The sequence below is a fragment of the Rhea americana genome, unplaced genomic scaffold (genome assembly GCF_003343005.1).
Source record: "Rhea americana isolate MKP2758 unplaced genomic scaffold, rheAme1 scaffold_257, whole genome shotgun sequence".
Lineage (NCBI taxonomy): Eukaryota > Metazoa > Chordata > Aves > Rheiformes > Rheidae > Rhea > Rhea americana.
In genome coordinates, this window is record NW_028186376.1 from 1,191,352 (window position 1) to 1,206,711 (window position 15,360).

The following is a 15,360-nucleotide window of genomic DNA, read 5'->3' on the forward strand; positions in this document are numbered from 1 at the left end:
AAAAAAAAAAAAAAAACAGTTCCCACATTCCTCTCTCTCCCATCAAAGCCCTCCCCCCAAAAAAAGAAAACAAAAACCGACAGATAATTATAAGCTTTGGAAAGAAGTAACAGCAATGTGCACAGAGACATTCCAAGAAGGTACAGACAGCCCTTAACCTGCCAAATTCACACCAGATCGTAAAGACAGATAATATGAACCGAGCTTGCTGCAGCTGCAAAGGAGCTTAGAAAAGATACAAGATAGTGCCAGACCAAAAGCTTTTCTCACCGCTTCAACATGGCAGAATAGATAGCCCAAAATGAGGGGGGGAGCACTGGTATGGAGATACCAATACTAAAAATGCAAGGATGACCTTCTTAAGAAGGAGTACTTCATGCTGTTGTAGTGGCAAACTACGCTCTTCACAGCATTATACAGCAGTGGAGTGCCCTGAACCATCTAAAGCTGCAGCATGGCACTCAAACAATCATTGCTGTCAGGTAGCCTAGAGTTACCATGGCCAATCCACAGGTCTCATAGTTCAAACGTAACTCCCCTGTTGAGCTCTGGCAGCTCCCCAGGAGCTGTTGGACAGTGTATATACTTGGTTTTGTGATGAAACAAGCCAGTAAAGACTGTGGGGGCAAACATTGTCTTCTCACAGTGGGGCTCTTCAGGAGTCAGCCTTAATTTCACCTGGGAACTGCTTCCAAAGCTTGCCCGGCTTGAGTGTGTGTGTAGCTCTCAGTTATTTGAGGACTGTGGAGCACAGCTCCTTGCTGACTACCCCAGGCAGGGAGTACATGCAGCTCTGAAATGGACAAGTAGTGACTGTGTTGCCATGAGAACACTGCAGCGCTACTGCTGTTTTTTGAAGGGAAGTGGGGAAGGAGCTGCATTTGCACAGAGTGGGAACAAACAGCAGGTGGAATCAGACAGAAATAGGAGATATCCAGAGGAAGCAGCAAATAGGAAGTAAGGGCAGCTTAAAAGAGAATGAGATATGTGCAGAGCTGAAGGAGAACTTAAAAGTGAGAATGTGGCCTTGATAGATGGGAAGCCAGACTGGATATGAAAGGAGAAGGTGGGGAGTGAATCAGGGCAGTGGCAAAAAGAAGATCTCTGAAAGACTTCATTTTGGATAGTATGGAAGTGAAGAGCTGAGGACAGAAGGTTAGTTAGAAGTATAGCCAAAAAAAGCAATTACCAAATTAAGCGATTCTTAAGAGAAGCAATTCTGGAAACATCCTAGGGGAAGCAGGAAGAGGAAGAGGCCGTGGGTAGGAAAGGAGTAAGGAAGGATGGAATCAGAGTAGCCTGGAGATTTTAGCCTGGACAGCAAGACTATCATGTAATCAAAGAAACAGCAGCTGCTTAAACATAAAAGCAGTAGAAAGGACAGAAGTGTGATTCCTGGGAAAGGATATAAATCTGTGGTTGTAAGTTCTCACCATTTTAAGAGCCAACATGAGAATTATGGAGCTGTGCTGGACAGAAGTGACTCTCCACCTCCACACAGCACGAACACCATTGGTAACTTTAGCCTGCTCTCCCTTGCTGCTCCATCAAGCTACTCCATCACAGCAGGCAGATGCTGCAGTTTCACACAAACAAGCTTTGGTCACAGAAACAAGCCAAGATAAACTCAGTCACAAGCCAGGGTTTTCAGTCAAACCTTCAGAGGCAAGAATCCACAATGAAGCTCCAACTGCACCAGCAACCCCCTTAGGTATGAATGAGCTCATCAGAGCCAGTTCTTGTTCTCTACTAGTGAGGCTCATTGGACTGAATTCTGCTTTTTATTATTATTTTTACAATTTGTTTTCTAACACTCTGGCCACCTCAGTGAATCTGGAGAGTCTGCAGGGCTCTTATTGGTTCTACACTGTGCATAAAGATTGACTCAGCATTGCTTCTTGTGGCTACTGGGCTATGCTGTTAATACTGCTTTTGCCTGGTATTTCTAGGAAACAATGCTGTTCAAGACCAGGCTCTTCAGAGAAGGTGCATCCTAAGTGAAAACATACCAGCCGCAAACAAAACTGGGACAGCAACAAGGAATCCTGATGTGTAAAGGCATCTAAAGCACTTAGCAAAAAGGTGAGACATCAAATCTATCAAACAACCTCAGAGGCTGCCAAAAATATTTAGGTATTGAACACAGAATGCTGAGCTAAATGTGTGTGTATACACACAAAGGACACCTGCAGAGCAAGAGGCAAGATTCCTCTCAGCAACAATCAGATCTGAGTTGATCTTTATATCACAGGAAAAGAAGGGGAGGGGAAGGATTGTCACATAAAGTTTGAACTAGAACCAAAAAAACCAGCAGAGGAACTCAGGCCCCTTCACACCTTTCCTCGTAGATAGCCAAGTTATCACTAAATAGGTCAGAAAGCATGCAGAACACAAAATACATCACACTTTGTTCTACAGCACTGAATTTAACATGCTTCAAGTAAGTGAATACAATTTCCACTCCAAAGGGTGAATGGGAGCAGATTGCAACTGAGAGCCAGCAATTTGTTCCAGCATGGCCTCAGAGCCTGGAGAAACCTGTTTTCTATGTTTTAACCACTAGAGATGTTATTTCTTTTCATCTCTGTTGTTTGGAATACATTTTGCTATCTGAGAGCAACAGCTCCAGGCAAATTAACCTTGCACTCAAAGTGTCTACCAAACTCATTAATAACATTGTCAAAAGCTACCTAAAATGGACAATAAGATCTCTTTACTAGGACATTTAGTTTGATTACTGTTTTCTTTTCCCTTCCACAGACCCTAAGAATACATATTTACTTCTTTCAGCATTAAAATCTCATCCTCAGTGAGTAAACCAACCTCTTTAAACAAGCCTTCTAAGAGACTCATTCCAACTAGCTATCAGCCAGAAGATTTCCACAGTCAAAGGGTGTTAAAGTAAACCCACAGAAAAGGGGTACTAGAGGCTTCAGGCTGAGCAAGGAACATTTTTTTCACTTGGAATAGAGATTGTGGAAAGAACCACTCATCCAGGTAGCTTGTGTCTCAGCATGCTGCTACTCAAGCAAAAGGTCACTAAAAAAGGCTGCTGGTTCAGCATAGAAAAGGCTTATCAGAAAGCCAGGCCCTTCACTAACAGCTTCTTTTCCAGCTCTGCTGGGAATCAATATATTTCACCTAAAGTACAGAGCACACTGTTAAATTTAGGTTGCTACAGAAATAGATTTAAGTAACAGCAGTCTATGTTCCCCTTACCTGTGAAGTCCTCGGCTGACTAGCGCTGTCAGAAGAGACGCTGCTCAGATTATTCTGGGGCTGGCCCTCCAGCCAGGAAATCTTTAGAGGATTATTTATCAGGCCAACTTCATTCTTCACAGCCATTTCCTACCAATGAAAATATTCTTTCATTACCATCTGAATTTTGGAACATACTATGTTGCAGCTCACTAACAATTATAAGAGTTTTTCCATCTCAGCCCTAAGTCAAGGCCAAGCAGGGCACAAGCAATACAAGTTTCACAGCTGCCCTACATAGAAAGCATTCTTTTCTTAAGGCCCATACCTGCATCAAGCACAGAACGGACATATCACTGCCAGTACTTTTAATAAAAAGAACACAGATACTTACTTTTATATACTTTGATTACGTGGGTATACAAATGAAAGAGCAGGTGACAAGAAATAGAAAGACTCTTGCATTGTATAATTTTAAGTTGATGGAACTAGCAAAATTAAGGGAACTGATGATTGTTTCCACTGCTACACGAATGACTATAACTTACAGTGAGTCAAGATATTTTGGGGTTTTTTTCCTCCCTCTCAAATCTGCAGATGCCTGATATAACCTCTAGAACTCACTAAGTCCACCCCCCCCCAAAGGGTAATTAACCCTCAGTCAGAGCTGGTTCAATAGCTCAGTCCCTGCTCTTTAAAGCAGCAGCTTTCCTCAGCCATTTGCATGTGCAGCCTGTTTGTTTATGTGCATGATCTGCTCTTGGTTTATGTCTTGAGCCACTTGTAACTTTTCATGCATCTGTACCTTTGGACTTTCATTACTCTTCTCCATTGCCTTAATGACAAAGCAGTGGCTCTAGGCTGCCAGTCTGCTAACCCCTCCCTTGTGCCACACCTTTTCTCCACTCTCCACCGAGCATATTTGTGGTCTGCACCAGACTTACAGCAGCCTTAACCGTAGCAAATTCTACAACCGCGCTCCCTGTCTTCCTACTTGAGATCAACAAATTGAGCACATCGCCATACTGTAAGAACAAAACAAGAAAGAAAAGTCAATTACACATAAAGATGAGAAGCTAAGTATATCTATGGAACACATGGAGAAAACAGTTTCCACAGACCTAAGCTGTGGAAGCTGCCATCCTTTCTGTATTACATAATGCTTCCACATATTCTGACCTGACCTAATTTCTGCCCCCCAAGGAAATGATTTTGGGGAGGTATGTGGCTACACACCTGGTTTCTGGCATGCTATAGTGCAGAATGGCTGCTCTGCTCAGAGTCCTAGCTACAGCAGATACTCTCATAAAAGGAACATAAAAAACATATGCTGAGATTAATCAGAGAATAGGCTCTCATCTATTCCTGTCTCCTATCTCTTCACACCAGCTAATGTACAGTGCTTTAAGTGAGGGTGAAAATGCATCATAACCATGCAGCCAGTCTAATCTTTATGCAGGGCATGAACAATTCATGGGAAAGAGAGTTTGTGACAGCTCTGTTTCCACAGCAGGAATTGCTGCTGGGGGCGAGACAGGGATGCCAACTGCGGAACAGTTCACAGCTGATCTCTGAAAATGGCATGAGTGAGAAAGCCAGACAACAACGAAGAATATGAGTTACTCTGGTTTCTATACAGTTTACCAGGATTTACTATCCCTTCTTACAGCATAAGAGCAGAGACAGATCAAGTAATAAAGAAGAGGGACAGACAGGACCTTTTGTAGGATCTGTAGCAGAACATCTTTTGAGTATCCCCCTTTTGTCTCATCTTCTTTCCTGCATTTCCATTTTAGCTGGGAAATAAATGTGACAACTTAATTTTGTCTACTCCAATACATGTTGCCATGCTGAATGCAGCTCCTGCCACCTGCAGAATAATCAAGTTGGCTGTTTACAGCTTACAATCCCAATATTGCAAAGACAATGTTTTCACCATCAAAACATGCAAAGGGAATACACTATCTGGGCAACAAGGAGAAACACTGCTCATTGGAATAAAAAAAGCTTATACCTGAAAGCATATTAATGGCTGTATTAAGGTAGTAAGTTGAGGCAGTAAGTTCCCCAGGGCCTAAAGCAGAGACAATTCAAATTCAGGCTCAAAAGTCTAGATTGAACAGTAAAGGAAGAAAGAAGGGGGAAGGAGGAAGAATATTTTATAGGCAGTGACAGGAGCTGCTGGCATGCATGATGAGTGCTAGAGTCTAGATAGGAATCTCCACTGTACAAAGAGCCATGCCAGCTCAGCAACAGAGTTAAGATGCCCCTTCTGGTTTCCGAAGCAGTAAACATTCTGTCAGTTTTCACCAAAACCCAGCTTTACAGGGTACCTTACTTTGAGTTTGGGGGTTACTTTGCCTTCTGCTCTATTGCCTTCATGTTTTCCTAAAGAGAATGAAAGAAAAAAAAAAGATAAAAATGACATAAGTAAAAGCTTTCTCACCTAAAGAACATTAGCACAAAATTTACCGTGAGAATGTACATATGACAATAGCAACTGCACTTCTGAATTACTTTTGTACTAGACTATTTCAGCCCCAAGAGTCTTGCACAATACATCAGAAGCCCCAATATAGACAGAAGATTGGATGCCAACACTTCTCCTTTCTTTGATGTCCAGACTCACTGTAATCAAGCACAGAAAATGCATAAGCAAAAATACAGGTGGGAGCCCTGTGTATGTTAGGTTCTGTATCACTTCACCCTGCAAGGGGGGGGCTGCACTGCTAGGAACAAACACGGAAAAATTAAGCAAAGACAAAAATAAGGCTAGCATAAGCTGAGAATTTAATCTGGACCTATAACATAAATACATTATAATGACTTTTTCTTCATCCAAAGATCTAGGAGTTTTACAGTAAGTAAATGCTCAACATCCTTCCCAATTCCTCATATGTGAAATCAAGTTAAGAAAGGCTAGGGTGGGCTGAATGATTTCTGTATAATCACACAGGAAATTCATGGTGACCCCAAAAGAGAAGTTCCACATCTTGACCTTTGGTGTTATTTTATTTACTTCTTTATCCATTAGATCAACATTCTCCCTTGTGGGAAAGCGGGAAATTTTATGGTATGACCTCTGCCAGAATGAAAGGTATAGGAAGCAAAAGACAGTAAGTCTTCTCATTAAGCTGAACTCCTGCAACAAGGACTCTAACTTGTTTTGAAAAGCAGAACAGAATTTTTACGAAGCATACAATTATTTTAAGGCTATAGACACAATAGGAAAAAAGGCAGGTCACTACAGAAATCTGGGGGTGGGAGTGAGGTTCAGGAATACCAAAGGATGAAATGCAGGGATTTTGGAAAAGCTCATTCCCTCTGTATGAAGAGGACTAATAAGAGCTCCCAAAGAGCCCACGAGAATTAGAGAGAGACAACCGCACACATAGTAACTTTCTATTTTCACATCACAGCACAGAATGCAGATGTTTTCCAGTTCAAAACATGGTTCATTTCCTGAAGAATTTGATGTTGGTCCCTGTACAAACTTGGAAGGATAACCATGTATGCTCAAAAAACATGAGAAACAAGTTCCAGAAGACTCAACAACCATAGATTGTACAAAACTTTATTCTCCTTACTGAGCCTCCTTTGAATGATAGAGGCTAATGTCTTTCAAGAGAATGCAGAAGTAGTAAGCCCAATGACAACTGTCACTATTTGCAAACTTGAACTCATCCTTATTTTAAGTATGCAAGGCTGACTGCTGTGATTATGACAACCACATGAGTATGACTTCAGGCTTCTTTCCCAGCACAACTGTAGGACTCCACATCACACTATCTAGGTTCAATGCTTTAGAAGATGACCACCTATATTCATTGCAGTGCAGCAGCCACAGGCAACATGTAAAAAAGCAACATGCCACATATAAGAAGAAACTTACCAGAAATACTAGACTTTTGACTTGTCCCTGAAAATAACGTGCTAAGTAGGAGTCTTATATGCAGCAATGTGACTAGGTCAGAAGCTGCATCCACAAGCGGGCTCTGCCTGCAGGTGAGTTGAGTCCAAGGGGCATGCAGTTTGTATAAGGGCTTCAGTCTCATCTGTCCTCACCTTGAATGCACTGCTCTCTCTCAAGTCGGATCTGTTCTTGAATGAGCCTCTGCTGCTCCTCAAGCTGACGGGAGCCTTCTTCACGCAGGCGTATTATCTACAGGACAGGTAAGACAGCATGAATATCTCAGGGCACGGTTGGCTCACACTAGCCTAAAACCGCTCTACTTACACAAAGAGCTTGACTTACATTCATCTCCTGAGGCAAATTCCTGCTACTTTCCCCGTGCCAGCCCACTGCTCATATACTGACTGGACCGCTCATGTTGCCTATGGACAGAGTCCCTACCAGCTAGCATACAAGCAATTAGCTGTTGCTATTTCTGCTTTACAGAAGGAAAGGGCATGCTTAAAAAAATAGATAAATTAAAAAAATAAAATAAATAAAATTAAATTAAAAAAAAAAAATCTGAGTGACATATTTGCCAGACTGCTACAAGACCCTTCCACAGACAAGCCTCTCTCTCTGGCTCACAGAACCCATGTTCTGAAAGGCTGAAGAACCGCTACACTTAGGTTTGCTGCATCTCATGACATGGTTCTCATGATGAACATGAACACTTCCAACAATTCTTCTCAAAAGCAACATATCCAAGAATTCATCATTACTTCTTGTTCTAGTGTTCTTGTCATCCGGATCTCCTCCTCTTCACTCTCATGGGTCTGGGCTTCCCGTTCTCTGGCTTCAAGATCTGCAGAGAAAAAAAAAATACAATCAACAGAATTTTCACTGTTGCCATTGTTGCCTACAGAGCTAGACTGAAATTCAAAGCAAGAGTCCTGATAGCTATGCCACCTCTCTTCTGTCCAGATACAGCAATGTACTAGCAATCCTAGTGGTCCTCAAAAACCTCAAAACCTTCCCAGAGTAGGATCATCCCCAGGTATGATTATGGGAAAATATTTCAGCTACTACATTGTACTGGGCATAAAAGAACATAGCAGTAGAGACTACTGACCAGTAGTAAGTTCCAGTGGTAGAAGAAATGCAAATATCCAGCTAAGGAACACTTCAAGTCAAAATGAAGTTTTGATTTCATTACCAAGCTTTACTTTCTTTCGTCTCTCATCAAGCTTTTGTGTCCTTTCTGCTGCTTGCTTCTTGGCTTTTCTCACTTTGTCATATGCTGCCTGTCAAAGAACCAACAGAATAGTGTGAAACCATATAAAGCAAAAGGGATAAAATGCAAAGCGATGAATAAAGGAGAAATCAGATATTGAAACCAGAGGTGAAGCATTTTCTGTCTCTTTTTAGCATTCCTCCTGAAAATGTTGGCAATTAACACAAACATCCTAAAAACACTAAAACAGGTCCAAGGCTCTCCAGACTGAACCTGAAAGGAAAATCAAAAAGTCCAGGAATAATCACAAAGTATATTTGAGAGAAAGCCTAACCCATTTTTACAGGTAGGAAGAACATTTTGGGTTCTTGAATAGGCTTGTGAATAGGGGGTACTCGTAATATTGGCAAAGAAATGTCATATTCTGAAAGGCATGGAATAATTATTTCTTTTTTACTTGTTCGTGATGGGTCAGGTCTGGCTTAGAGCAAAGTTTTTAAATAAACAAGGTTTACTTTACATGCAAGGTTTATTCATAAACTGCATGTTTAATCTGATGGGGGAAAAAAGTACCAGATCAAAGAACACCAGAACTCTTCAGTAGTAATAGCACATCATTGTTCATTTTGCGCCATACAGACTCAAGAGCTGGAGTAAACTCTTGGTTTCACTGACATTTGTTTAACATAGCTGATAATCTGTTCACCAACCTTCACAAAATCCTTCCATAGTAGGTAAAGCACAGACCTTCCCAGGTGCTTAAACATTACTTTTGAATAGTCATACATGCAAGCACTCTTCTCATTTTATAAGCTAGAGAAGTTGATGTTTTTTTCCTTTCTGCAGGTGAAAGGTTTGCTAAATACTCTTTTCCCTTTTAAATATAGAAGTCAATACGTTTTTGGAAGCAAAGAGCTTCATCGTGCATTGGAAGTGAGATTACAATTTTTACCAGTGCTTTGAAAGAGGAGAGTTGTATCATGTTTTTAAATCTTACCATCTGGAATTTTAACATGCATTCTCTCATGAGTTTATCTAGACACAATTATCTGCTCGTGCTGAACTTTTTGTTTTTACTCTTTCCCTTCACATATCTGAACTACTTTCAGGGCTTGAGTAGTAGGCACTCAACCACTATTTCAGCAAGAAAAGAGTCCAAAATACATGTTGCAGCTACAAAGTTCTTGAAGAAGAGGATAGAGATTAAGATTATGATTTGGCCTTTCTGTTTAAAAGTCTCTGTGCCTCATGGAAAGAAAGACTTAGAGCCCTAATGATCATAAGCCTAGATATTATTTTTTTTTAAACTGACTTCAAGGGAACCGTAAATGCAACAATACCGCAGGAATTTAATATGTCTCTGAATCAATCAGTGGTGATTATTTTATTTCTTTATTTTAAAAGTGGGACAAGTCTCAGTTTAACACATTATTAAATACAGTATCTCACTCAGTAAATGGACAGAACCACACAGAGAATGTTGGATTGGACTAAAAACATTTTGTCTAAATTTTTACCTGGTACATACTACTGGTGGACAACAAGTTGACCATGAGCCAGCAGTGTGCCCTTGTGGCCAGGAAGGCCAATGGTATCCTGGGCTGCATTGGGAAGAGTGTTGCCAGCAGGTTGAGGGAGGTGATCCTGCCCCTCTACTCAGCCCTGGGGAGGCCTCATCTCGAGTCCTGTGTCCAGTTCTGGGCTCCCCAGTACAAGGGAGACATGGAGCTACTGCAGAGAGTCCAGCATAGGGCTACAAAGACGATCAGAGGGCTGGAGCATCTGCCCTCTGAGGAACGGCTGTGAGAGCTGGGCCTGTTTAGCCTGGGGAAGAGAAGACTGAGGGGGGATCTTATCAATGTCGGTAAGTATCTGAAGGGAGGGTGTCAAGGGGACAGGGACAAACTCTTTTCAGTTCTCCCATGCAATAGGACTAGAGGCAACGGGCACGAACCGAACCACAGGAAGTTCCGCCTGAAYGTGAGGAGGAATTTCTTCACTGTGAGAGTGACGGAGCATTGGAACAGGTTGCCCAGAGAGGTTGTGGAGTCTCCTTCTCTGGAGATATTCAAAACTCATGTGGACACAACCCTGTCTAAAACGCTCTAGGTGACCCTGCTTGATCAGGGAGGTTGGACTAGATGATCTCCAGAGGTCCCTTCCAACCTTACTCATTCTGTGACTCTGTGATTTGATCTCACAGTGAACTACAGGGCGTAACAAATGAGACCTGCATTCATGAAGGCTTAAACGGAGAAGAGAATAGGGAATATGACAAGAGGAGAGTTTTCACTACTTCCTCATCAGGTTTGCAAAGAGTAACACCACACACTCCCACCATGGACAAAAGATAGGCATCCTTACCCTTGCTGCTGCATCTGTTAGCACTGCTAAGGCCTGAGATAGTTGGTGGAAGACTTCCGCTGGGAATTAGAAGAAAAAAAGTGTAAGATGCAGAAAAGCACACTAGTGGTCTGGAGATAAAACAGAAAAGATAATCTCTTATGGAAGGGACCCGCAGAATGTCAGGAAGAAGAATAACCTTTCAAAAGTATTTAACTTAACTTTAAGCCATAGCCAGGATCTCCCCAGTTCAAAGAACATTGTTATCTAAACTTCAGTGTAAATCAAGAAATAAAAACTGGGACCATTGCATTACAAAGTATCTCAAAAACATGAATTCAACAGAATCCATATAGAAATGCATTCCTGAACCTGCAGTCAGACTGAAACAGTGTGTTACAAATATATTCTCCTTTTCATATTGATAACTTTTCAGCCCAAGATCCAAACATTCTGTTTTAGATTCAGTATTGCTGACCCCTTTCCTGAAAGGATATGCTTATTAGCTGGAGGCCACTGACTTCAAACCACCTCCAAACTTTCTGCAGATACTCAAAACTCCCAGCTTTCCACTCATTATTGTAAAATCTTTGGCCTCCTGCTGGAAGTCTCCACATTATCAGTCTATAAATCTGTGGTCTACCAAACTTGCAAATGCAAAATACCAAGTTATGTGTATTTTGAGGTGTTTTGATGAATGGCATCCTTCCAGTTACTGTTGCTGTTTATTTTCACCCACAGGTAGTTGCAAAACAAATTGAGAAACTGTAGAATCCACAGACGTTGACAACAGTTAATGTGTACTCAGCAGCACAAAGTCAGGGTCTACTGTCTAACAGACAATAATGCGCATTACCCATATAGAATAACGATTTATAAACGTACTATTAAAGTTTCAATTCTGAGAAGTACAAATTAAAAGAACAACTAGCCAATTATCATCGGTGACAATATAGCCGAAGGTCCAAGATTCAAGTACCAGACAAGAAGATTTTGGGAGGTGCAAATAAAAATTCAGCATTCACTTAATGCTTAGGGTTTTGAAAGCCAGTATGTATGCATTTAATCCTAAAAGCCAGAGGAAGCCAGCAATGAAAATAACTCTTAATCCTGCATGTGTATATATCACATGACACAAAACCAAATATTCTCTTAATTGCATGCAAAGACAGACCTGAGGTTTAACACAGCCACCTCCAGGAGTCTGCACACATGGATCAGACAAGAACAGTGGTTTGTGTCCATACACTCCAATCTTACCTGCTTTGGGATTGTCCAGGTTCTTATCCGGATGACAAGTCAAGGCCTTCTGGCGGTATGCTTTTTTAACCTGTAAGAGCCAGAACAGATATCTGTCAGTTGAAGACTGTAGTTGAGCCAACATTCATTTGCTTGACTAGAAGTCCCTTGGGCCTGACAGAAAATAAAAGCCATTTCTGGAGCGCCATCGGTCCCTTAAATATAAAAAAAGGAGCAGCGTACTGTAATAGCAAGAGACTACTGAAACTCAATTTTCAACCTCAGCGCAGTGACCTACCTTTTTTATCACGCTGTACTGGAAGGATAACTATTTCAGCCCAAGACATTTAGAAGGCAGAGAGCTACATTTTGAATCAATTTAAACTTTTCAAGGACAGAAGTTTTACTTTTAGCTGCATTGCGTTACAGCAATCACAATCATCGAGGCCAAGTCTAATACACTGAAGCACAGTCTTCTATCTGGTTGAAGGGATAGTGTTCTTTACAGCTATGGCTATTTGGGACAGAGTATGTACAATTTAGTGCACAACAACTTAATTTGTCAGATGACGAAATTTTGCCAAAGACTACTTAATCTCCTCTACACTTCAAAGAAAAATTAACAACTTTACAGGCTAAGCCACTACAGAGGCTTTTAATAATTAAGTTCTATTTATCAGGGGGGACATCTCCATGCAAGAAAGGAAAAGGAAAAAAAGCTGCTCTGTTCAACTGCCAAGCTGTCTTAATTCGACTAGAAGAAATACGTGGTGGCTGGAAACCACCTGGTGGACAAAACTGAGGGAAAGTAGATGTGCAGCTGAATTAGGCCACTATAGGCTTAATTCTGTCTCCTCCACAAGCAAAGCTCCAGTAGGGAGAGAGAAGGAAGTCTTTGCAAAGTATGTATCATTCCTAACTACCTGAATAACTGTTCTATAGAACAAGTTTAGCTAACATTTCTCTGATCAGTTAAGTTAGATTTCTTTAGGTAAAACTTAGTAAGCTTTGCTCTGCTTTGTTCAGCTCTTTTGGGAATGCTTTTCTGAATATAAATGTTCTCTAGGTTATTTAAAGTATTTTATATCAAGGAGAAGAACTCTAAACTACACTTGCCAATTTTTAAGTTGTATTGTAACATTCAAATTGTAATTTCTTTTTTCCTCACTGAGCAGCTCAGCAGTGAAACTGAAGTCAACTAAAATCTTTCACCTCATTCAACCCTGTGTTTTATATTTGGCTTGTTTCCCCATTTCATTCTTATGGTACCTGAAATTTCCAGGCAGCCTCTAATATAATTGCTGGACATGCCCAGACTGTTTTACTCAAGTTTTACTCAATTATCAATTGAGTTTCTTTTACTGCTGAGAGAGAGACAGAAGATATCATGGGAACCTACAGTACCTAAAAATGATATCTAGTAACTATTTTTTTTCTTTTTTGGTAAACATCAGAAGAGACTTCCTTCTAAATGCATATAAGCAAACAACACGGGAGAAATATTGGCTGAGGTTAACTGGAATTTTGCAGCTCATTTCAACTGATTTCATCCTGTTCCAAAACAAGGTCTCACTCCACAGGTTTAAGGCAAGAAAACAGAAGGATAAGTTGAGTGCAGCCAAGTCAACATTAGAAAAATGAGCTTTTCGTCTTATTAACAAACACAGTCGCCAGCAGCTATCGGGCGACAACGCAGCCCTGCTACAAAGGCAGCAATGTCCACGGCAGAGATACTGTATTAAAACAGCTCTCGAGGCAACCGCTGAACTGGCTACGCGGATACCAGCAGCGCAGTGCAAGCATACAGCGCCACATCCCACTCTCCTTCTCTTACTAAAGCGGCAGCAACTTCCGTTACTGCGCGAAAAACGGAAAAGCCGGAGCCGCCGAGGAGAGGGGAGCACGGGGAAGAGAGGGGTTCCGGGCCGAGCCTCCTGCGGCCCTGTTAGGAGTCCCGGACCGCAGAACCCCTGGTCCTGACCTCCTTTTCCGACGCCTTCTCCCCGACCCCCAGCAGGCCGTACAGGTCCAGCTCCAGCACATCCTTATCGACCGCCATCTCCACGCTGACTGCCTTCTCTCCCTGCCGCTGCCGAACACCGCGGCCCGCTCCGCGCGCTGCCTGATGGGAAATTGAGTCTTTCCGCCCCCCCGAGTTGCTGCAGTAGTGGCACGAGGTGGCGGATGAAAGGGTGTGTAGCTCGACCACAAGTCCCACAATGCACCGCACGGCCTGCGGCAGGCCGGGAAGCCCTCGGCGCCAATGCGCAGTGGTCGCTCCCGGCAGGCGTCGGGCGGTCGGGAGAGGTTCGCGCGGTGTGCTGAGCGGTGTAGTTTGTTCGTGGAACAGTGCATGGCGCCGGGAAATAGGGCTGGGCGGCCGAAGGACTACAACTCCCGTTGTGCCTTGCGCCGCAGGCGGGTGAGGCCAGAAGTACAGTCAGCATGTAGGGTGCTGTAAACAGTGCCGGAAAGCGTCGAAGCTGTCTGTGTTCTGTAGTTGGGCTGCTCTGTGTACCTTAGGCAAGACGCAGTGCCTGGGGCACTAATCTCCTTCTCTGTATTTGTTTACTGCTCTTTGAAGATACGTTCATTTTTTCTACAACTTTGTATATATATGTATATATTCACCTAAAGACTGTGTCCTGCTTTAACTCCTCTCTTTGTATCCCAGTACTGCAGTGTGGTTTTCTTCATGAGAACTGTGCTTTGCACCGGTGGAGGCACACTTAGTTTCCAGCTAAGCCCTTGCTGAACTCCTGCTTCATAGAACATTCAGAGAGAAGATACGAATCAGGGCTTGTGATGCTGTTCTCTTACACCATACTGCATTTTGAGAAAGCCAGGTTTAAAACTTCATAGATGGACCCCTGGATGCCTGTGTGTATCATTACTGGAAAAGTTAAGCTCCATAGTGTTAATTAAAAACACTGTCAATGTTTTTGTGTAATATAGTACAGCCTGGCAACCGGATGTTCCTGATGTTACCTCTGCAATAGGTATACCACAGCAGAGCTCTTCTTCGGAATTAGATTTGTTGTTTGGATTTTTTTTTAACTTTTGCAAACATAAGTTATCTGAATAAGCCATCTGATTATATTTGGCTCTGACTGACTATGACTGGCTTGGAGCCAGAGGTGTTGTGGTGAAACACTCTGCATCTCCTCTGAAGTTGTATCAGCTGTGCTGCTTTTGAGGGCCTTAATCCTTACTCCTCAGGAGTACTTTGTACTGCTGTATACCAGAGTTTGGTGCAGGTTGTCCCTGTTCTCTGTCACACTGTTTCTTCAAATAATGTGAGGGTTTCAGAGAGGATTTTCATATTTTATGATTTTAACTCCTTTTCTCAGTTGCACTGTGTCTTTTTCCATTCTTGTCACAGGTACGTAGCAGCTTTTGAGGCTATGCAAAGCCTCAAACTGCACAGTAGCAAGCATCTGTGAAATCCCAAGGT

General features: G+C 42.2%; 1 protein-coding gene across 2 annotated transcripts in view; it reads right to left on the bottom strand.

The window, feature by feature from the left end:
- The window catches only part of DNAJC17 (DnaJ heat shock protein family (Hsp40) member C17), an 18,330-nt gene extending 4,306 nt beyond the window's left edge, over window positions 1-14,024 (bottom strand). The window contains exons 1-10 of one of the 2 annotated variants that reach the window (XM_085307382.1): window positions 13,888-14,024; window positions 11,928-11,997; window positions 10,689-10,747; window positions 8,307-8,394; window positions 7,873-7,955; window positions 7,264-7,360; window positions 5,537-5,586; window positions 4,917-4,994; window positions 4,143-4,223; window positions 3,220-3,348 (exon numbers count right to left, since the gene is read on the bottom strand). In XM_085307382.1, coding sequence (XP_085163508.1) covers window positions 3,220-3,348; window positions 4,143-4,223; window positions 4,917-4,994; window positions 5,537-5,586; window positions 7,264-7,360; window positions 7,873-7,955; window positions 8,307-8,394; window positions 10,689-10,747; window positions 11,928-11,997; window positions 13,888-13,965 — 813 coding nt within the window. In that variant the 5' untranslated portion in view covers window positions 13,966-14,024. The remainder of the gene's footprint in view (window positions 1-3,219; window positions 3,349-4,142; window positions 4,224-4,916; window positions 4,995-5,536; window positions 5,587-7,263; window positions 7,361-7,872; window positions 7,956-8,306; window positions 8,395-10,688; window positions 10,748-11,927; window positions 11,998-13,887) is intronic. The other variant, XM_085307383.1, reaches the window with a different exon arrangement.
- Between the last annotated feature and the right edge of the window lie 1,336 nt (window positions 14,025-15,360).